The 22,763-nt window shown below is 40.0% G+C and overlaps 12 protein-coding genes across 12 annotated transcripts; 7 read left to right on the top strand and 5 right to left on the bottom strand.

Moving 5' to 3' along the window:
• Positions 1–50: 50 nt before the first annotated feature.
• Positions 51–1,652, bottom strand: MSE1 (glutamate--tRNA ligase MSE1; the record flags this gene model as incomplete). The annotated part of the gene is made up of 1 exon (XM_002496642.1): positions 51–1,652. The coding sequence occupies one exon, from the start codon at positions 1,650–1,652 to the stop codon at positions 51–53; it is 1,602 nt and encodes a 533-aa protein (XP_002496687.1).
• A 352-nt stretch (positions 1,653–2,004) lies between these two features.
• Positions 2,005–4,347, top strand: SAN1 (ubiquitin-protein ligase SAN1; the record flags this gene model as incomplete). Its single annotated transcript, XM_002496643.1, has 1 exon — positions 2,005–4,347. One exon carries the CDS (start codon positions 2,005–2,007, stop codon positions 4,345–4,347), a length of 2,343 nt encoding a protein of 780 aa, XP_002496688.1.
• Positions 4,348–4,795: 448 nt separating this feature from the next.
• On the top strand, positions 4,796–5,911 carry PEX7 (Pex7p; the record flags this gene model as incomplete). Its single annotated transcript, XM_002496644.1, has 1 exon — positions 4,796–5,911. One exon carries the CDS (start codon positions 4,796–4,798, stop codon positions 5,909–5,911), a length of 1,116 nt encoding a protein of 371 aa, XP_002496689.1.
• Positions 5,912–5,933: 22 nt separating this feature from the next.
• On the bottom strand, positions 5,934–6,443 carry SRN2 (ESCRT-I subunit protein SRN2; the record flags this gene model as incomplete). The annotated part of the gene is made up of 1 exon (XM_002496645.1): positions 5,934–6,443. The coding sequence occupies one exon, from the start codon at positions 6,441–6,443 to the stop codon at positions 5,934–5,936; it is 510 nt and encodes a 169-aa protein (XP_002496690.1).
• A 120-nt stretch (positions 6,444–6,563) lies between these two features.
• TML25 (palmitoyl-(protein) hydrolase) lies at positions 6,564–7,259 on the top strand (the record flags this gene model as incomplete). Its single annotated transcript, XM_002496646.1, has 1 exon — positions 6,564–7,259. The coding sequence occupies one exon, from the start codon at positions 6,564–6,566 to the stop codon at positions 7,257–7,259; it is 696 nt and encodes a 231-aa protein (XP_002496691.1).
• A 162-nt stretch (positions 7,260–7,421) lies between these two features.
• On the top strand, positions 7,422–12,440 carry DOP1 (Dop1p; the record flags this gene model as incomplete). Its single annotated transcript, XM_002496647.1, has 1 exon — positions 7,422–12,440. One exon carries the CDS (start codon positions 7,422–7,424, stop codon positions 12,438–12,440), a length of 5,019 nt encoding a protein of 1,672 aa, XP_002496692.1.
• Positions 12,441–12,450: 10 nt separating this feature from the next.
• Positions 12,451–13,119, bottom strand: MTQ2 (S-adenosylmethionine-dependent methyltransferase; the record flags this gene model as incomplete). Its single annotated transcript, XM_002496648.1, has 1 exon — positions 12,451–13,119. One exon carries the CDS (start codon positions 13,117–13,119, stop codon positions 12,451–12,453), a length of 669 nt encoding a protein of 222 aa, XP_002496693.1.
• A 167-nt stretch (positions 13,120–13,286) lies between these two features.
• Positions 13,287–13,597, top strand: RUB1 (NEDD8 family protein RUB1; the record flags this gene model as incomplete). The annotated part of the gene is made up of 2 exons (XM_002496649.1): positions 13,287–13,435; positions 13,513–13,597. The coding sequence occupies 2 exons, from the start codon at positions 13,287–13,289 to the stop codon at positions 13,595–13,597; spliced, it is 234 nt and encodes a 77-aa protein (XP_002496694.1).
• A 288-nt stretch (positions 13,598–13,885) lies between these two features.
• On the top strand, positions 13,886–15,919 carry CLF1 (Clf1p; the record flags this gene model as incomplete). The annotated part of the gene is made up of 1 exon (XM_002496650.1): positions 13,886–15,919. One exon carries the CDS (start codon positions 13,886–13,888, stop codon positions 15,917–15,919), a length of 2,034 nt encoding a protein of 677 aa, XP_002496695.1.
• A 77-nt stretch (positions 15,920–15,996) lies between these two features.
• Positions 15,997–17,538, bottom strand: MSL5 (mRNA splicing protein MSL5; the record flags this gene model as incomplete). Its single annotated transcript, XM_002496651.1, has 1 exon — positions 15,997–17,538. The coding sequence occupies one exon, from the start codon at positions 17,536–17,538 to the stop codon at positions 15,997–15,999; it is 1,542 nt and encodes a 513-aa protein (XP_002496696.1).
• A 243-nt stretch (positions 17,539–17,781) lies between these two features.
• CFT2 (cleavage polyadenylation factor subunit CFT2) lies at positions 17,782–20,289 on the bottom strand (the record flags this gene model as incomplete). The annotated part of the gene is made up of 1 exon (XM_002496652.1): positions 17,782–20,289. The coding sequence occupies one exon, from the start codon at positions 20,287–20,289 to the stop codon at positions 17,782–17,784; it is 2,508 nt and encodes an 835-aa protein (XP_002496697.1).
• Positions 20,290–20,614: 325 nt separating this feature from the next.
• ZYRO0D06050g (uncharacterized protein) lies at positions 20,615–22,744 on the top strand (the record flags this gene model as incomplete). The annotated part of the gene is made up of 1 exon (XM_002496653.1): positions 20,615–22,744. One exon carries the CDS (start codon positions 20,615–20,617, stop codon positions 22,742–22,744), a length of 2,130 nt encoding a protein of 709 aa, XP_002496698.1.
• Between the last annotated feature and the right edge of the window lie 19 nt (positions 22,745–22,763).

Below are 22,763 nucleotides of genomic sequence, written 5' to 3' on the forward strand. Positions count from 1 at the left end.
GATGCTCGGAGTTCAAGTGATTAGAGTATTATATACAAGTTCTTCTTAGTCTATAAGCGGTTCTCCAAGTATTTACAAGCTTCATCCAGTCTCCTGTGCGTTTCCTCTAGTCCCAGTACGTCTACAAGGACAGGTATCTTAGCGCCAGGTTTAGAGCCGGCGAGCGCGAACCTTAGGCATTCGAAAATTGGTCTCTTGGAAATAGACATTTTCTCTGCAGTCTGTTTAATCAATTTTTCAGCATTCGTAGCATCTAAGCTATCTTGAAATCCTTGTAGGATGTACCACGCTTGCTGCAAGTCATGAGCAGCCAAATACTCTTGAACAGAGTCAATCTGATCGTAATTTGGTCTTTCAAAGAAATAGGAAAACGTATCGTTGAATTCGTAAATGGTCGTGAGTGCCTTACCACATTTCTGTAAAATTGTGGTCACCTTGTCGTCGGTTGCCAGGTTAGAACCATATTTCGATTGTACCAACGGTATCACTTGCTCGGCAACCTGTGGTAATTGTGATTCTAGTTGTAATTGCAAATAATGTTTATTGAAAAACCACAGTTTCTTTTCATCAACTTTTGCGTTACCTTTGGTCAAATAGTTCAAATTAAAGACCTGTTCGAACTGTTCTAATGAAAGACATTCATGGCTAGCTGCTGCCAAATCTCTCGGTGGTGACCATCCGAATAACACAGAGAAATTAACCAGGGCCTCAGGTAATATACCTTTCCTCTTTAAATTTATGACTGATGAATCTCCCTTTCGTTTGCTCAATTTTTTATCTTCGGTTGTAGTCAATAATGGAATATGAATGAATTGCGGAGGCGACCATCCAAATGCATTGTAAATGGCCAGATGTTTCTGAGTCGATGGCAACCATTCCTCCCCTCTAATTACGTGTGTAATCTCCATGAGATGATCGTCGATCACATTGGCAAAATGGTAAGTGGGTAAATTATCCGACTTCACTAGAATGGGGTCATCGTATCTCACATCGTTGGCGTTCACTTGCGGTTGAATGTCTAGCGTACCATGCAGCAGATCTTGAATGATTGGGTACTTCTCAGGAGCACGCAGTCTAATGGTATAAGCTACATCATTGTCTAAATTCTGTTTAATTTCATGGGGACTCATGTGAGCACAATGTCTATCATAACTAGCAGTGGTTGGTGGTTGTAATTTTCTAGCACTCTCCCTCAGATCCTCTAACCTCTCCTTGGGGCAAAAGCACCTGTAGGCATGTCCTGATTCCAATAGTGTGCCAATGTATGAACGATATATCTCGGTCCTCTCACTCTGTCTATATGGTCCGAATGGCCCGCCAACCATGGGTCCCTCATCGTAATGCAATTTGCACCATCTTAAAGAATCGTAAATATTCTCCTCTGCGCCTTCTACAAGCCTACTCTGATCAGTGTCCTCCAACCTCAATATAAATTGACCTCCGGTGTTTTTAGCCAAAAGGTAGTTGTAGAGCGCTGTTCTTAAAGACCCCATGTGAAGCAGACCGGTGGGCGAAGGAGCGAATCTAGTCCTTACAGGATGTTTGGGATGAATATCCTTACTTGGTTTCTTGGATACTAATGATTTCTTGGGTAAAATCGATGATAGGTTCAAAGTCCCATGGAACCTTCTATAAAATGTCTTGACGCTCATTCATCCACACCAGTATAAAAACAACCTAAAACGACTCGTTACAACGATTAAAACAGGCCTAAATGTCCTATAAACGGCTCTAGTAGTTGTTGATACCTGTATTATTGAAGTTTATCACTTGACTATATTATTTGTCCTATCTTAAGGCGAGAAGCAATATCGAAAATTTCATCTATAACTTTTACTCAGCACAATCGAAGAATCGACTAAAGTGGCACACAAAGACTTTCAAATCCACTGAAATCGTTTCACTGGTGAATTTTCGAGTACCAGGTTTATTATACCTCTTTAAATCATCGTTTTAAGCATCAAATTGGGTGAGTGACGTTCAGAATTATAGGGAAACACAGAGATGAATGGCGCAGGTGATAGTCGAAATCTTGAACCACAAGATTCTAGTGGTGGACCTCCTGGTCAACCAGCAGAAGATTCCAATAGTGATGGTAATCAAAGAGCCACCAGGAATATTACCGTATCGATCCAGTACTCCTACTTTACACCACATAGATTTGCGAACTTAAACAACAATAATGATAATAATAATAATAATGATCAAGAAGTGCCAGCCAATGATCCGGGTATTACTATTCCAGGATTAGGTTTTCCTGTTGTTGGTAACGAAGGTAATGGTGGTGGTGTAGCCCCAGAAGGTGGTAACAATCCTGATCCTGCTGCGGCTGCTGCTACTAACGCTGTTAACGCTGCTGCTAATAATGCTGCTCGCCCTGATGGTGCCCTAGTGCTTTCCTTCAGGGACGTTCCAGTATCAACACCACAGGAACGCTTGGAATCAATCATCTCAATAGCGGCAGAGCTGGCTATGCGTCGTTTTAGCGATATCATGTCCATACCCAAGGGTATCACTAGGGAGCAATTTGAACAATTACCAGTGGTTCAAGTCTCCAGCTTACCTGAGAAGCAAGATACTATTTGCAGTATATGTTATGAAAATTACGAAGATGAGCCCAGTACACCCTTGAAAAGAGCTAGAGATGGAGAGGATATGGAAGATGAGGAAGATTTGGATTCTGTTAAGAAAAGAAGATCTGAATCCCCAGGTTCATCAGAAACTATGGAAACTGCACCAAGCCATCCATTAGAGCATAGTGATAATCAAGAGGAAGGAAACGGGTCACACGTGCATGAGGAGCAACGATCAGAAACTGCACAACAACAACCAGAGGCACCTCAGCAGGACTCATCTCAGCAGGGTGAAGAGTCGCAAAAGAAGTACTTGCATTCACCTGTTCAATTGCCATGTGCACACATTTTTGGTAGAGAATGCTTGGACAAGTGGTCTCAAATTGAAAACAGTTGTCCATTATGTAGACGTAAGATTGTGGAAGTTCAACCTGAACAAAGACCTGAACCAGGTAATCCTGCAGGTACAACTAATATGGAAGCATTTGAAAGAATTAGGCAGTTGCTTTACAACTCGCCGGCAGAGCAACAACAACAACAACAACAACAACAACAACAGCAGCAGCAGCAGCAGCAGCAAGAGCAACAAGGTCAGCAACAACAAGCTGGTGAGGGTTTTACCGCTACAGGCGAATTGGATCCACAATCCTTTACTGTTTCAAGATCAGGTATTGTATTCTTAAGACCTGGTCTACAACAAGGTGGTGAAAACGCAAATCAACCACCTCCACCCAATGTGTCCCAAACTCCATTAGATGGAACTGGAAACCAAGCTACGAATGAAGCCCCAGCGGCAAGAGATGATGGAGCTACTCCTAATGAAAACAACGATAATACCGGTCCCTTAGGAGGTGACTTAAACAGTAGAAGAATCCATTGGATGCCTTTACCATTGACTTCAATACGTATGGACAATGGATTGGAAGATAGGGAAGGTCAAGGTCAACATGATAGGCTTGTGTCCATTTTAGACCACATCTTTAATGCTGCTCGTAATGATAGTAATAACAATAACAATAACAACAACAACGATGATGCTGGCAACAACGACAACCAAGAAAATAACAACGAGAATGATAACATTAATAATAATGATGATAATCGCCGTGAGATTCCTCCTGCTCCAGGTTTTGTTACATTACCAGTGATTAGACCACCGGTGGCTACTATACCAGGCCCTGCATCGTTCGCTAGAGCTGCTACTCCTGCACGGGACCAATCTGCAGCTGCTGCAGATGCTTCAGCATCATTAGCTCCAGGGACAACAGGTTCACCTGCTGCTTCTGCTCCTTCACCTACTCCTGCTTCTGCTCCTTCACCTGCTTCTGCTCCTGCCCCTGCTTCTGCTCCTGCTCCCACTCCCGTTTCCGCCGCAAATGCAAATCCACCACCAACACCATCAAGAAGAAGATCTTTTTTAGATAACATACTAAGAATAACCAATTTGAACAGAACTTTTGGTAGATCTCGTAATAACAATAGCAGTAATGACAATAGTAACAATACCACCAGCAGTACCGATAACAATGACAACCAATCGCATCGCAATAACAATATGTTTAATTCTGGTGTGGCAAGTTATAGAAACCAGGGTGGTCGTGTCTCTACATTCCACATACACAATGGTCCCCTACCGTTCCTGCTGAGAAGACGCCAAGGTGCTAACCGTGACGACAGTAGTAATGATGCTAATGGCACTAGTAATGATAATGACAACAGTAATATTGGATCGAGTCCCTCACACTCAAGGGGTAACCAAGAAGCATCACAGTAACGCCGATTTCATTTTGTTTTGATTCTCACTCGTTAACGTAATATTACGCTATTTTCCCTGATGCAAATTGGAAGAGCATTTGTATTTGCATATAATCCAATCTCATGAAACTCAAACGATGCAGGGTCTCTCAGGAAATAGTAGTACATAACATGATCATTATATTATATTATTTTATTTTAGTATTTTTATTTGAATTACTGGCATCTCACCTGGCGAACATGAAAGACATCCGGGTTTAATTATCAATGCGAGTTCCAAACTAAAGTTGAACAAAGCTGGAAAATCATCACTTCAAATGGATCTTTGGGACCATTTTAAAAGTCTTAGGGTCTGTTAAACAATTGATATTATTTAGGAGGGTTTTACTTTCATTAGGTTCTGCACTCTAGGAGACAAACATCGATACTTAAAGGGGTTCATCGTTTATCATATCATCATCGTCAATATGTTGGGATATCATATGCAAGGTTACAGCGGATATGGAGTCCAATATTCTCCGTACTTTGATAATCGATTGGCAGTTGCATCAGGATCAAATTTTGGATTAGTTGGTAATGGTAAATTATTTATACTAGATATCGATCCACAAGGCAGGATATTAGAATTCAATTCATTTTTAACCCAGGATTGTCTATTCGACGTAGCATGGAATGAGGCACATGAAAATCAGGTACTCGTGGCTCAAGGCGATGGTACATTACGTCTTTTTGATACGAAATTGAAGCAATATCCAATTGCCATCTTTAACGAGCATCAAAAGGAAGTATTCAGTTGTAATTGGAATTTAGTCGGTAAGCAGAATTTTGTAAGCAGTTCATGGGATGGTGCTGTCAAAATATGGTCACCTCAGAGGAAAGAGAGTCTTTTAACAGTGGTCCCCAGGCCCATGGATGTCTCCACAATGGCATGTGCAGGTCCACAAGTGCCGATGTCAAACCAAAAAGGGCATGCAGATATCGCCAAAAATAAGAATTGCATATACCAAGCACTCTTCTCACCTCATGATCCTAACTTAGTGATGTGTTGTTCAGGTAATTCATATGTGACGTTATTCGATTCAAGGCAGCCACCAACACCTGCAAACCAAAAATCATTCTTAGCACATTCTGGACTAGAAGCACTAACTTGCGATTTTAACAAATACAGACCTCATAGCTTGGTTACGGGTGGTGTAGATAATTGCATAAGAATTTGGGACCTAAGAATGGTGGGACCTTCAGCGGCATCTCGTGCTAATGCATCGCCAGCGGTATGTACGAATGAAATTGTTGGGGGCCATGAACTAGCGGTAAGGAAAGTCTCATGGTCACCTCATCATTCAAACATTTTACTGAGTACCTCCTACGATATGACATGTTGCATTTGGCAGGATCTTGGATTCGACGGTAGAAGATCTACTGGTAGAACTAACAGCGTGGATCCAAGAAGAGGTTGTAGATCAAGATTTGCTCAACATACCGAATTCGTGTATTCTGCAGATTGGTGCCTCTGGGGTCAACCAGGTCACATTGCATCCACTGCATGGGATGGTAACGTCTTCATATGGAATGCATTTCGTTAACTTAATCTTTTATACATGTAATCTACATCTTCAACTCACCTTGTTGGATCCAAGTGGTCAATTTCTCCCGTTTTAGATGGTATTGAGTTCTTGTACCTATGTAATCGTTTAAAAATTCATCCAGTCCTTCATATTTACCCATGTCCATTTCCAATTTGCCACTAGCATCATCCAAATGTTGAATCTGTACTTCTAGTTGTTTCTTTAGAGCATCGTCATGGTATTTCTCCATTATCCTTTGACGTAAATCCTGCCACAGCTTTACATATTGGGCCTCCATAATTCTACACTCTTCCAATTGCCTCTGAGTATTCGATCTTTCATCCTCTAATCCCTGGAACTTGGACTCTAGCGATTGCAACTGAGATCGCAGCTCATTCACTTCTTGTTTCAATTCATCTTGTGGATGGAATTTGGTCACATATGACTGTAATTGGTTCCTATGTTCTTTGAGAAGTCCCAAAATTTCTCCTGAGGATAGCAGCTCAACATTTTCAGGTAGAGGAATGTTAACATTTTGCTTAGAATCCATTACGTCTCTTCCTTTGTACTTTTTCCATCAAGACTCGGTTATAGTATAGTTAAGTTTGAGTTTGCTTTGAACCCTTTACTACTCGACGCATTAGAATACGACTACCACGAAAGACAAACAATGGCCAGTCTAAGTGCTGTGAGAGTTGCTGCTAGATCACAACCTGCTGAGAAGGCTTTAATCGTTTTCCATGGCCTTGGAGATTCTGGTCATGGATGGTCCTTTTTGGCGGATTATTTGCAAAGAGATCCATCCTTCAGGAGTACAAGATTCATATTCCCTAATGCCCCCACTATACCAATTAGTTGCTATTCTAATATGCAAGCAACAGGATGGTTTGATATACCAGATATGGGATTCTCTCAAGAGATGAAAGCTGATGTCGAAGGTACTTTGAGATCTGTTGGTACTGTGCAAGCATTTGTCCAGGAACAGATCGATAAAGGTATAAGGCCTGAAAATATAATGGTAGGTGGGTTTTCACAAGGTGCTGCTCTAGCATTAGCAGCCTCAGCACTGTTGCCTTTCAAGATTGGTGGATTTTTCTGCCTATCAGGATTCTGTCAGATCCAATCAAGACTAATGCAGCTGAAGAACAACAACAACCTAGAAACCCCTATGTTCCATGGTCATGGTGATGAAGACCCCATTGTATGGTTTTCTCGAGGTCAAGAAGCCTACGAATTCTTTACGAGGGAAGTGGGACTCAGAAACTATGAATTTCATGTCTACAAGGGAATGGAACACTCATCATCACCAAAAGAATTACAGGAACTGGTTCAATTCATCAAGAACTGCTTGCATTTGAATAATTGAAGCTCATTGAGGCTCATCCAATCTGTGTTATATATTATCATGTGATATACAGTTTTAGATTCTTTTACAGTAAAGCTTCAACAACATCAATTAAAGGACAAGTTCTTATAACTTTAAAGCTGAAATACAAGTAGGGGAAGAGATAGAGGAATTCGTTCCAGGATGTCGTTGCCCTTAAAACCGCTCACAATTGATTCAAATAGCAAGCAACTTGATTCCAAGGAAAAGAAGTTCAAGAACCATGTAACAAGGGCATTAGAGAACTTCGATTCGGTGACAGAATGGGCAGATTACATTGCAAGTTTAGGTAGACTGCTTAAGGCATTGCAGAGTTGGACACCTCAGTTTCAAAATGTTAAGTATTATGTGCCATCACCTTACCAGGTTAGTAGAAGACTAGCGTCATCACTATCGCCAGACTTACCTGCGGGTGTACATCAAAAGACCTTGGACGTTTACACTTTTATTTTTGAAAAGATTGGTCAAGATAATCTGGCGGCAGAATGTAATATTTGGATTCCAGGTATCTTGCCATTGATGACATATGCGTCGATGTCCGTCAAGAGTCATCTGGTTGAAGTTTACGACAACTATTTGGTACAATTGCCATCATCAACATTAAAACTGCTGGCAAAACCGTTGTTGGCTAGTCTACTTCCAGGAATTGATGATGAGAGTAGTGAGTTTCAACCGGTTACGATGAACTTGATTGATACTTTAAGAGAAAACATGGATAACGACTCTTTATTCTGGCAGTCGTGCTTTTTAGTCATGATTACTAGTAAAGAACGTAGGTTAGGTGGATTAGTATGGCTCATAAAGAAATTTCCTTCATTGAATTCTGTGCCGCACTTGGTTATAGAGAGAAACAAAAGAATCGAGACTACAGGTGGTATTGATAAGATGAATCCCAAGGAATTGAGGGAAGATGCATTTTCTACTCTGCAACCTGCAGCAAAAAGTCTACTTTCGCCAGAACCTGGTCTATTAATACGTTGTCTGGTGTCTTCACTAAGAGGTGACAATGATTTACTGATTAAAAGAGGTATTTGGGATTTACTTTTACAAAGATTGCATCTAGAGTCTCCGGTATTGAACCAACTAATAAGTGTCGGGGATAAAAAATTGTTAGTCATGGCCTGCTGTAAGACGATTTTGGATAAGGATATGTCTTTGAATAGAAGAATATGGAACTGGCTATTGGGACCAGCGGCAGCTTCTTCGATGAATAATGCTGGTGCATTAACAGATCAAGTCGTGGAAGATAGTAATGAATATTTCTTAAAGTATGGCTTTGACAGTCTGATAGATGGTCTGAAAGATATGATTGGAACTCAAGAGTCTGTGACTACAGCAATCAATATTTGCATTTCATTAATGGATAGGTGGCAGATTGGTTCATTGGTGGTCCCGGAAATGTTCATACCACTGTTATTGGCGACTAAGCGCTTTGCACAAAATCCTCAAGTGATGAAGATATCTAGCATTTTTTTCGATACCGTGGAGACCAATATCATTTGGGGTAAAATTTTCCAATACATTATGGACAGCAAAGATCTTGAATTCTTAAAATTCGTCTTGCACTCTTACAATGTCGCCAATGAGGAGGAAATTGTTGTACGTCATTTGCCTCTGATCCTTTTGACTATCCTCTCCTCTAACGATTTCCAAAAGGAAGACTCATCAAATGGTCGTTATTCCATCTGTCATCAATTGCTTGAGATTTTGCCCGAAAGGGCATTCTTACCGCTAAATTTTACTCAGATGAGTTTCGACAGTGAAATTGATACCAAAGACGTTTTGAAGAAAATTTCGGACTACTATCATGGAGTTTCAGATCCAGTCTCTTTGCAAACCGTGGAAGACTCTGTGGATGTTTTGCCTCCTTTCAATACCGAGGATTTGACTTTCCTCATTGTCCACTGTGCTCATGATACCTTACTAGAAAATCTAAAATCTGGTGAAAACATTGCAGAGGCAACAAGAATTTTTGTTGGTGTCTGTGAAAGAGTACCAGAATCTAATGCTGAGAAAGATGGGCCCTCGAACGATTTATCCGATGATTCGCTAGTGGAAGCTATTTTCATGTGCCTAAACAATCCAGAGAAGAAAACCGGCTCGGTGTATGGGATTGTGGATCTCTACACTAACTATTTGGCCTCGAGAATAGGCTTCATTCAATCAGTCAAGCTATTAAAATTAATCATTTCATCGCTATGGAATTATTTGGTAGAACCTCGTAGACAATTAATGGCGGTTAAAGGTTTAAAACTTTTACAAAAATGTCGCTATGCGGACTACGTTGAGGGTGCCCTTTCAAGTGCATTCATAGAGGAAAAGGACATATCAAGATGTTTAGTGGTATTGGAATTACTTTGGAATCAATTGGAACCTAATTCCGCTGTTTTGAGAAGACCGGTGGAATTAATGGCTGATGAACTTTTCGATGAACAAAACCCCCATTATTTGAGTGTATCCAAATGGATTTTATCCGTGGTTAATTCGGGTTCTTCAAACAGACTATTTTATTTACTAACAGACGATCTACTGAAATTTGATTTTTTAAAGAGGGATTATCTGCAGGACCTGGATGACCTTGATATGTTTACATACCGTCTTCAATGTTTGACGAGCATTTTAAAGAGTAACAACAATGTCGTATTGGAGAGTTTTACAACTGAATTGACCACCATTGGCTCTTTAGCAGATTGGGAAAATGAAGATGTTTCCACTTACAAGAATTTGGTCATTGTAATTATAATGAGATTTTTGCATTTGAAAAATAACAATAACGCTACTAGCATAAGAAGTGCCCTCCTACTATTGGAATACTTGCTAAATGGTTCTGAACAAAACTTCAAATGGATTGTTATGTTCTTATTACAGATGTCATCTGAATATATTTCAAAGGAGGGCTTGGAATCAGATCTAATAGCAGTCTCTTTGCTGAACATCGTATCCAAAGTGCTAAGATTATCTCATGAGAATGGAATTAAGCTTGATGTGTTTGATGATAATACTACGCATTTGAAATATGTCGATTATCTGATTACAAGTGTTGCTTCGATGGAAAGCCCACTCATTGTGACCTCCTATGTTAAGCTTTTGAGAGAAAGTTTGGCTTATTTTGAAAGCTCTATTTTCCGCATGATATTGCCGCTCACAGCTTCTATTGTCCAATGTGTGCATAAACTTTTAGACAAGGAAAAGAAAGATGGCGGATATTATCAATCGATTGCATTACTTCTTGCTGGTTTAGAAGAGTTGTTAGAAGTGTCACACAAATTTTTACTAGCTGATGAGAATGAAGGATACTTCTCTGCTGCGGGATCTCGTGGTGATTTCCTCCAGAGCATGGTTTCTAATGTTTTTTCCTCTGACGTCTCAGCAAACGATGTTAAGGTTCAAGGTGAAAGGGATGTTATACTACAATCATTTAAAGAGGTTGTAACTTGTACTTTCCACATATGGTCATGGGCTCATGAAGTTTCTGCTAATGCTACCAGGACTCCAGAATCTGAGCAAACCAACCACAATTCTTATAAGTTTAAATTCACTGCCAAAAAATTATTGGAGAAATTATTTTTGCTAGAACCTTTGGAAGTAATGGAAGATTTAGTAATTGCACCTACGGATAACGATAAATTGACTTTGATACATGTGCTGGATGGTAACAGGCCTGCCTTGACAATACCATATTTTTTTATTGGTATTGTGTATAGACAAAATAAGAATGGCAGTGTTAAGTTTTCGGTCAACAGTGGTAACACCAAGACTAGCGGCAACCATCTGGATTCCTCCTTAATGCATAAATTGGATTCTAAGGCATTGATGCATTTCTTGTTAAACTATGCATCGTCCTTGGAAAATGCTGCCATCGAAGACTTCTACGGTGATTTTGCTGCCTTCCTAAAAGAGGTCAGTGCCAACTACAATCTTTATGGTACCGTCTCTACTTCAGTATTGAAGTTTGTGGGTATTATTGCTGAGAAGCTTAATAAATCTAGATTTGGAGAGCAGAAACGTATTAGGAGGGAGTTGGCAGAAACATTTACAAAATACTTGCCCAATGCCCTATCAGATTCTCCCCTAGATTACGAGAATCCCTACCAGTCATTTGAAAATCTGGAATGTGTGGTCAAAAGCTTGCAGTATATTTTGAACGATTCTGTGGGAGGTGAGAAATACAACAGTTCACTTCATACAATTGTCAATCAATGTATTACACCTTATTTCAAATCGAAAACTGAAACAGTGGTTCCGGAGTACGTCCTGAAGCTTTCTCTAGAGATCGCTAAAGTCGGTGAAAAGGTGAAGAATTGGAGACTTTTGGTTAATGATTTCTTCATGGATGAGAAGAAATTTATACTTGTGGAAAATCCAATTTGGAAAGAAATCATGTATCATTGGTCCCACTATCCGGAGAATAAATCGAAAGTGATTAATGATTTGATAACTGCAGTGGACACAAAGGTGGCTGGTATGATATCGTTCAATTCATGGAGTGATTCTGAAAACGATGCCAAGGCACAAAACATTCTGAGACTCTCCTTTCTGCTCCTGATTTCTCCGGTAGATTCTTATCTGTTACAATTCCAATCTTTGATTTCTTTGGCATGTGAGTATCTTGTCTCCAAAAATGTTAAATTAAAATCCAAGTGTTGGATATTGTTGAGAGCCCTTTTCTTGAGATTCTCAGATTCACATTTCAACGAGCATTGGTCCATGTTAACCTATAGTCTACAGACTAATTTACAAGAATTTTTCGAATCGCTACATATTCGAGAAGAGATGGATGTGGGTCTGTTGTTGCAAACATGTAAGACCTTAGATCTTTTACTGGCATTAAATTTTGAAGGATTTAGTGGTACAAACGAATGGCTGTTTGTCATTGATACAATTAACTGCATTTACAAAGAATATCCATTTGTGGCATTAGTTGATGAGATCTACGAGTTTAAAGAATTTGAAAGGAGAACCGTAGAGGATGTGGAACCACTAGATAAGATACAGTCACAGGTACCATTGCTGGCTGGTGTGAGTTCCATTAAGAGTTATACTCAATTAAAGAATTTTTTCCAAAACCTAAGTTATGTTCATTACGAGTACATCTACAGTTTGAAAGGAGTCGATATGGTAGAGTGTGAGAACGATTTATTTACAGATATCTTTTTTACCTAAATAGCTACTATTATTGTCTAATAAATCGATAGATACTCAGTACTTCCCAACCTGCCTTTCTATTAATGATAAGATCAACCTTCCAACCTTGCTGTCTCATACTTTCAGCAACTTGTTCAGGCTTATTTCTTGCACAGAATAGAATGTATGCAACTCCTTGTTGTGACAATATGGTATCCAATTGATCCAACACCTGTCGAGTAATAACCATTCCGTCTTCACCGCCTAAAAGTGCTAGATCTAACCATTGACTCTTGTCATTTTCATTTGAAGAGGGCCTATCAGGAACTTGTTCAGCTGGTACATATGGTGGATTAAATACCAGTAGATCAGTACTGTTTTGTCTGAGACATTTAGTCAAATCACTTTGAATTACGCTAAGGTAACGATTCTGGCAATCATTTCTTCTCTGGGCATCCTGTGTAGCTTCAAGGGCCCAGGGACTAATGTCTAGGGCCAAATAGATGGATCCATTACCATGTGGTATGTCATTCTGCATGAGAAATGTAGTTACAATACCGGATCCTGGTCCCAGTTCACATACGATGGCTAACTGGTTCCTAAATCTGGTCTGGAGGAACGACTGTTCCTGTTCAAGGCCATCAAGCAGTAGGAAACTGTCTTCACAGGGTTCGTAAACCGTCTCGTAGTCACATTTGATGTACGGTGTCGGTAGCATGTTGATCGATGAGCTCTAAAGTGAGTTGATTGCCAGAAGTTTACAATTAGATCTAAAGTGCCCGTTTCAACTAACACATACAAGTCAAACTGATAAAGAAAGCTGGACATAGAGACATCTTTCAGTGTGCGGATAGACCTCTAGCGACGTTTTAGACCAGATTCTTCATGATAATCAAAGTAAAGACTCTGACCGGTAAGGAGATTGCAGTTGAACTAAATGGCGAAGATCCTATCTACAGGATCAAAGAGTTGTTAGAGGAGAAGGAAGGTATTCCACCATCCCAGCAGAGGCTTATATTCCAGGGCAAACAAATGTATGTGTAATTTTAATTCTTCTCTTTCTTTCATTACTTTCCAAGAATTTCAGTACTAACTATACTACCTGTAATAGAGATGATCAACAGACTGTTTCCTCTGCCAAGCTGGTGGATGGCATGCAATTGCACCTGGTGTTGACATTAAGAGGTGGTAAATAACCTGCTTCTTTGTCGCCATAACGTTATGTATAACTATGTAGTAGTATTCGAGCTGTTAGGGATGGAACCTTCGTCAAGCAGATTCAAGCAGGTCCCCTATATGAAGACTTCTACGTATTCAAATGTGTATGAACTGAATTAGTATTTCATTAATGCAATCGGTTTTATTTCTCTTTTGTATTATCAGTTCGAGATGAGTTAGTTCATCTCATCTCATCTCATCTCAACTCAACTCAAACTAACTTAACTTCAGCTTACAACGCAGAGGATCAAGTGCTATAAGGAACTATGGATGCTGAAGTGAAACATATATCTGCTGAAAATATTCTACAAGAGGTCTATAAAAGACGTAAAGTAGTTAAACCTTCCGCTAAAGTTGACATACTGGATTTAGAAGAGTTAAGAGAACTTCAAAGAAGGAAGAGAACAGAATACGAGACTTATTTAAAACGTAATAGACTGGATATTGGGCAATGGATACGTTATGCTAAATTCGAAGTAGAACAACGTGATATAAGAAGGGCAAGATCCGTTTTTGAAAGGGCTCTGCTGGTGGACAGTTCTCATGTACCACTGTGGATTAGATACATCGATACTGAGATCAAATTAAAGAATATTAACCATGCTAGGAACCTTATGAATAGAGCAGTGAGCATTTTACCTCGAGTGGATAAATTTTGGTACAAATATTTGGTCATCGAAGAGTCATTGGGTAATGTAGAAATCGTTAGATCTTTATTCACTAGATGGACTTCGTTGGAACCAGGTACTAATGCATGGGATTCGTTTGTTGATTTTGAATTGAGACAAGAGAATTGGGATAATGTGAGGAAAGTGTTTGCCATGTACGTTTTAGTACATCCACAGACGGATACATGGCTTCGATGGGTTCAGTTTGAAACTGTACATGGAGATACTGATACCGTTCGTAAAGTTTATTCATTGGCATTGGATACTGTAGTATCAATGAGTGAAAAATTGACGATTCAAGATGAGGATTTAGCAGGTCTAATCATCTCATTCGCTAACTGGGAAGCTACTCAACAGGAGCACGAACGGTGTAGAGAGTTGTATCGAATATCGATTGATAAGTGGCCACAGAATCAGTTTCTGAAAGAAGGTTTAGTGGAATTCGAAAAAAGGTTTGGTAGTTCACAATCGATTGAAAACACTGTGATTCATAAAAGAAGGAGGAGGTACGAGTTGACTTTGCAAGAAAATCCACATGATTATGATACTTGGTGGCTCTACCTTGACTTAATACAGGATAATTTTAAAGCTGATCTCTTAAAATGTTTGGATAAATCGGTCACAGGTACTCAACCCAAGGAAAATACCAAGACTCTAGCTTGGAAAAGTTATATCTTTCTATGGATAAGATATCTGGCCTATGTGGAATTAGAGTGCGCCAATTTAGACATTTGTAGGCAGCTGTACCAAAGATTGATCGAATTAATCCCACACAAGAATTTCACATTCGCTAAAATTTGGTACATGTACAGTCAATTCGAATTGAGAAATGGTGATCTGACATCAGCAAGAAAAATATTGGGCAGGTCCCTTGGATTATGTCCCAAACCAAGGATTTTTAAGCTATACATCGATATGGAGATTAAGCTCAGAGAATTTGACCGTGTAAGAAAGCTGTATGAAAAGTTTATTGAGTATGATGGTTCGAACGTTGAGACGTGGATGGCATATGCGGATTTGGAGGCAAATTTAGGTGATCGAGATCGTGCTACAGGCATCTATGAGATTTCTTTAGATCCGGATGTGACTTGTTTGACCCAAGATGCAAAGTTGCAATTGATACAGAAATATATCGATTATATGACTTCGGAAGAAGAATTTGATAAAGCAAGAGACCTTTATGAGAGATACTTGAGATTAACTGCATTTTCGTCAACTATTTGGAAAATGTATGCACTTTATGCCAGTGAAAATCCAACAGGGGACCAAGTGCAAGAACTTCGCGAATCTGCAAGTGCCAGCGGTAATGAAGACGAGGAAATTGAATTCTGCGTTCAAGATGTGAACAGACAAATGTCAAGGGGAATATTTGAAAGGTCACTGAATCACTTCAAAAGATTGGGTGATAAGGAAAGTAGAATCGCCATACTGGAGGAATTCAAGAATTACGAAAATACCTTTGGTGACGAAGAGAGTCAAGAAAAGATTCAGAAGAGACAGCCCAAGCTTGTGGGGCCTCCTGGTCAAGAAGAGTACGTTTTTCCTGATGATGAGGTGAGAAATGAGGTTCCTAATGTGTCCAAATTACAGGCACTTGCCAAAAAATGGGAGCAGAACCGTCAATCTGAATAGTTCAGTTAATAGTAATGTAATGGAGATGCTGAAATAAAACCTGTGTGATACATACTTTTTTTTTTAATCCGTTTTTTTCACATACCTGGAGGACCGCTGAGGCCTCCTTCTTCTGGTTGAGCTTCATTGAAACCGTAGGAACTTGGTGAGATTTGAGATTCTAAACCTGGAGGTCCTTCTAAATCTCCCGGGGGTTGTAGTTCCGAACCAGGTGGACCTTGTAGACCGCCGCCACCTGGGGGTTGATATTCTGCACCGGGCGGACCTTGTAAATCACCCGTACCGGGAGCCTGGAAATCCACACCAGGTGGACCTTGTATATCTAACCCAGGAGGTTTATCACTAACCGGCAATCCTGGCGGGCCACTTAACCCCGCTAGAGGAGCATCCATCCCTGGTACAGCCGATAAACCAGGAGCCTTGTTTGTACCGTTATCTATTAGTTTTGATTGTTCTGAGGAACCACTTGCCGATTCCACGGGTGCGGGCGTTAAAGAGTCTTCTGGAGTTGATAACATTCCTGGCACAGCAAGAACACTGCTGTTCGGTTCTAAACCAGGTGGTACATTCAAAGGTGTTCCGTAGTCGGGTGCTGGTTGTGAAGGTTCTTGGCCTCTCCTACTATACCTGGATCGATATGAGGTTGTAGGACTATCATATGTGGTGTTGAACCTTGGAGCTTGACGAGAACTATCTCGAAAACTGTCGTAACGGCTTTGTCTCGAATCTCCGTGAGGTGGTAGCTGTGCGGTACAATCAATGGTAACATGACCTGGTTGGCCACATCTCCTACAAATAACCTTTTGAGCAAATGTCTCCATATTAGGGCATTCATATCTTTTATGTCCCTGTAGACCACAGATGGGGCACGGCCTATTATCCTCCCTCAAGATACCGTTTAATTCTGCCAGTTCTCTTAATTGACCTCTTTTCAAATCGTTTTGACCTTCAGGAGAAGTAACAGCTTTAATTACAACTCCTTCACAAAGCTTAATACCCTGCTGGATCTTATCCTCACTATCAGCAATCACTAGGCAGTGTAATGGATCGGAGAAATTCATCGCACCTTTGGGTAAATCGTAAGCATTTTTACCCTCTTTCACTGAACCCCGTCCTCTAATGGCTATTTTACAACCAGAATTTTCTTGTAGCTTCCTCAATGTGTTACCACGAGGACCTAATAGTAATCCCACAAAGTTTATGCTTGGATAGTCATTCACTGGAATATAGTATTTGTCTTGAAATTTTGTAGGTCTCTTATAGTCTTCGGGGGCCACAAAATGGGGGATAAGTCTCAATGCAACTTCCACTAGCCTGTGTCTCTCCTCCTCTAATTTTTTTGCATAACGCTGTTCTCTGGTATTTATACGCTTGCCTCGAGCATCATATGCTGGTGGTGGTGATGGTGACCTATTTCTCCTTTCTGGAGGTTTCAAATTATTCGAGCGTAGTAGTGAAGTTATCTCTTGGATTCTGAACATTATTTGATAAGCTGCTAGCTGTTCTTGAGTTAATGGTCCCGTTATCTTCGTTGCCAGCGGATTGTAAAATTCCTGTCCATTCTTCTGTTGAGAATACTCCCAAAGCCCATCATTAGCTTCTGATAGTGAATTTGACATTGCAAAATCTTATGATATGGGATACAATTGCTGTCAACCAGAAAGCACTAACACTCTGATACTTCCTTTCAATACAAAGTCAACCAACAGGTTACGGTTTCTTCATCTCATCGCTTCCCATTATTAAAATACACATCTTCGTCAGAAGTGATTAACATAAGCTAGTTGCCAATATTGTTGAAAATATTGAAATATTGCAAGGTTTAAAATATTTATAAGAGCTTTTATTTGGTTTCTATAGGATTATATTTTTGCCAGCATATCTGTGATTGATTTTCTCACTAGGTAAAATAGTTCTGATGGTGCACCGTCCACAACTGTCTCACCATCGTTGATCTTGCGCACTGCTACTTGTCCATCTACCACCAAGGTACCTTCACCTTTAAATTCTGCTCTATGACGTTGTGCTGTCAGGACTCTCTTTAGTTCGGCCAGTCTTACATCTCCGATGGACAAAGATCCACTTTTATGATGATGTCTCGATGTTGTCTTTAGTGGCTCTAACACCAATCTGGTCCTGTGCAACTGTTGTTTCTGTTCTTGAGCCTGCTGCTGAGACTTGCCCGCCTGGGGTTTTTCCTTAACCAATTTACCGATAACATGAGCCACTGTGTACCCATCACTAATGCTTTGCCACTTGAGAAGTTGATCTAATTCGGGATCAACTGATATGTCTAGAGATTTAATCGTCGTATCGAATTGGATGTCCTTATTCAATGGCATGGCAGTCAATTCAATGTCTCTTTTACGCAGGGTCAGCATGGCTGACTCTATTTGAGCCTCTGCTGGTCCTAATAGTAAAATTTTCTTGGGCTTTAGTGCTGGCCAAATCACAGTCGCAGATCTCTGATCTACTAAACTGTCCAAATTGATGAAAGTAACCATACATTTCACATTCACCTTAGAGGATGATTCCGTACGCTTAACGGGATTTTTCACGGCATCCAAATATTCTATACTGTCCCAATTCTCATCATTTTTGGAAGGGTTGTTCTTAGTATCATCCTTACGAGATCTCTTTACACTAACTCTGCGTGGGTCCATCAAATCGTAAGGGTCTTTCTCTTCTTCTATTTCCTCCGACGAAGGTCTCTTTGTTTTACTGCTGTCGTCATCGCTGGGAATGAGCATGCTAAAATCTATAATGCTACCGTAATCGTCTCTTTTAATCCTTGGTGGTTGGAAGGGGAACATCCTGTGCTTGGCAGGTGTACCTTCTTGAATGTAAATATCTGTAGGAATCTCTACAGCTTGCTTCCCCGTTGGCGCCGTAGTTCCATCTCTCAACATACCAATCAAATTGTCCTCTTCTTCCTCATCGTCAAAATCACCTTCACCTATGCCGCCAAGGCCAAGGGCTCCTGGTTGACCATTAGCTGCCCCACCTGCAAAAGTTTCAATGGAATTTGTCTTCTTGGCTTCGCGTATCAGTGTAGCGGTTAATTCTTGTCTGCTATCCCTACGTTCAGTGACTTGTTCCAGGTAATGTTCCAACTCTTTATTCACCAATGGGTCTAATTTAATGTTTTTTAAAGTTATGTGACCAGAATATGAAACTGGTTTTCCCTCTTCTAAATTCTGTTGCTTGGAAGCCTGTTCCCATTTCTTGTACATGGTAGCGAGTGCAGATGGGTAACCTTGAGTGAACCCTGGTAAAAGAATAGTCGCTCTCTCCAATTGACATAGATGTTTGATAACTTCGTCTACAAGAGAGTCCACCTGAGATACAAAGCAAATTTTGGAACCTGAGTAATTGGTTAACTCCTCTGGTGTTGCTACATGGAATCGACGACCTAAATCAAAAGGTGTTCTGTTGTCTCTAGATTCCCAAGTTTTTATTGCAGAGGACGATAACCATTCGAGCATGGATTTGGCATAAGTAAGGGCTCTACCTCTAGAGTAAGACACTAGGATTACGGGGACCTGACTGTATAATTTGTTCTTGGAATTCTCATATAGGAAATCGTGTACAGAAACCAAAATATCTAGAAAGTTTCCACCCATTTCAACAGGAATCAAAATAGAACCGTTAGATGTCAATGCCTGTTTCATAGAATCTTTAAAACATCTCATTCTCCTAGCATGAGGTTTTGGAGATCCAAATTTCTCAAAGGTTGTAATAATAGCTGATGGTCTTAAAAGTGTGGAAATTGGTTTACCTGATCCATCTAGCAAAGATGCACCGTTTAAAATTGTATCTCTGGTATGGTTCCAGCGACGAGCATATATCAGTTTCTCCAAGTAAGTAGATATGCACCATATAGATCCACCAGGAGAAACACCAGAGTTATATGCCACCAGGGTCAATCCATCAAATTTTGATCGCAGATCTACCAGTTGTGAGTACTTCAGAGACTCTATATGCTCGAACGCCCTCTCGACATCATCCACATCAATTTGGTTAGTGTCATAGGGCCCCACTAGCCCTCTGGATGCATACAGATCGAATGTAGAGACTCTACCAAGATTCGTCACCGGTAACGTTGCATAAACTTGAATTCTTGAAATAAAATGAGGTAAGAAATTGTGATAGAGCATGGTATAGGCCCCCAGGCAGTCAACAGAAGACTGTGATAATAGTATAATATTCACCTCTGGTATCAAATTGGACCAATACTTAACAGAATCTTCATAACTAACCTTCGAACTAAACCAACCGGGATCGATTAAAATGGTTACATTATCAAATCTGACAATAGTACCTATGGTATTCCCAGAGCCATCATCGCAACAGGTGAATGTATAGGTCATCCCAGTCAGTTCTAATGGGTCTTTTTAGCCTATTTATCCTCTAATGCAAGGTATGGTTGATGGTTTCTTCAGTTATAAGAGTCCGAACTTTTTTCAATCCAACACTACTGATAAACCCCATGTTGAAGAAGGATTTGTCCAAGTAGGCCTCTAGATACGTAGTTTTGAGCTAAAATTGGTCCTTTAGAGGTATTTAATGCTTCTAGTGACCCATTAAGGAGTTTTCTAAACCTTTTCCCGCCTCCATTTCGTTCACTTACACCTGTTGTTTTACCGCATGCATGGTATGGCTTCCTTAGAATACTTTTAACAGCTAGATCAGATTATGGAGTTACCTAGTGAAATTTTAGAGCTCGTCGTTTCGCAAGGCTTGGATAGTTGTCAGACTTCAATATCATGGATGCAAATCTCACCAGTTTTCCAAAAGGTAGTTACCGATCTGTTAGGGGTAGTGGTATTACAAGACGGGGTACGAGATTTACAAGATATGGATGTTCCCTTTGATTATAAACGGTTGATGAGTAAGTTCAATACGTTGTATGTGTCCACCGATTATCCCAATGCAGAGCAATTGTTAGAGTTTATTAAGAAGTATATGCATCTCTTAATTGTGATACAATCGGATAGAAACTACAGTGATGTTTTAGCATCTCTATTGGTTTCCATAGCGCAGGACTGTACAAAAGGAACTACCATATGTGTTATTTACTGCAGTTTCCAGAATTATTTGAGTAAGCTATATTTCCGTGGATTGTCATTATGTGAAAAGAGAGTGGTTTTCAGTGAACTGCATCTTGTTGGTAAGGCACCATGGAATAGGAGTGAACTATTTGACGTTAAAACACTTTTCGAAAGAACATATCTTTATCATTTGAAAAACATCTACTCCTTGGATATTCAGAACAAGAATCATAGAATAATATCTCGGGATTTGAATGTAATCAACCAACTTAATTTTGGTAATTTTGATGAAGAATGGCACAATTATTTTATTGAATGTCCTAATTTGAAGAAAATTGAAAATACCAAATATCCTATTCGCACCAGTGATGAACCCTTCAAATTACCCAAGTGTGAATCCATATCCTTGACACACTATGTGAATGGTATTCATTATCAACCAATAGATGGGTTTAAAGTATCTGGGGAGTTGAAGCTAGTCCCCACTCTGAGATCTGCAGATCCTGAATTCTACAATTTGCACTTTGCTAATTTGAAAAAGTTGAAATTGGTACTCGGTGATTCAGAGAGCCATTCGATTAGGTTCCACAATTGTCAATTTGATTCTCTTGAATCTCTTGATTGTGCATCTTGTTTGATTCCATGGACCAACTTTACAGATTCGGGAGTTCGATTGAAACATATCAGGCTCAGTTTGACTACTGATGAACAAGCTAAATGGCTTTGTGAATGTCCCTACCAATTGGAAAGAATATCAGTTGCATCATATGGCGTGTGGTCACCAGCTTCGCCGAATATTTCACATTTGCCATTGGAAGTCATGAAGTGTCAAGCTGTCGATCTGGAGATTCAATCAATATGGCACTGTTATCTATGTCATGTCCTAGTGGTACCTACTGTCGGAATTACTACCGATCTAACAATCACTATTAAGGAAGCATCACTGTTGCAATCAATTCTCGATAATCACTTACCCATGGACAAGTGGGGGATCAACTTGGAGAACGATTGCATAATTTTAAGAGTACCATCAGTCAAGCGTTTTACTATCTCTGTTACAGATAGGAGCAATTTCGGTATGGGAAATAGTGGGCCAAGCATGCCCTTCTCGAGTGCGGTAGGCGGTTCTTCACAGGCTGATTATTCAAACATTTTCTTTGACACTAATGCATCTATTCAGAACTACGCAGTTTCTCCATCAGCATTTCGGAGAAAGAGTTCAGGTGCTGATAGTGCAACTGCTAGAAGACAAAGTGCCATCGCTAGTTTGACAAGTTATCCGACACACCCAGGTTCTGTAAAAAATAGAAGAAGCTCTTCAGCTTCCTCTTCAATAAGTGGTACATCATTGCTTAAGACATGTAAGTTTGTACCATTTGGTAACTGTCCTGAGACAATCACCGTTAGTCTAGCCGCATTGGATGCTTCCGTCATATCTTGGGAGGAAGTGAAAACTAATAGAATCATGTTACTACAGGTACTAGTTCAGGAACCTGATTCTGAATTGTATTGCCTGGATGATTCGATTCATCCACTTTCGGAGCAAATCACCCAGGTCCTGAAATATCCCTACCATATTTCACTACAAGGAATGATCGTGGAAAGATTTCAAGTTGTTGTTAATCTCGAGGCTCTAGGTCTCGATATTCAGCGATGCCAGAGGAACCAATTTGCCGCTGATTTGCAACAGTATTTGGCATTTAAAGGACATGATCTGAAGGTCTTTACAGAATCAGAAAAGAACTGTCGTGTTTCTGTTCTTCTCAAATTTTGATTAATGGTAAATGGGATTA

This window comes from Zygosaccharomyces rouxii, assembly GCF_000026365.1.
Source record: "Zygosaccharomyces rouxii strain CBS732 chromosome D complete sequence".
NCBI lineage: Eukaryota > Fungi > Ascomycota > Saccharomycetes > Saccharomycetales > Saccharomycetaceae > Zygosaccharomyces > Zygosaccharomyces rouxii.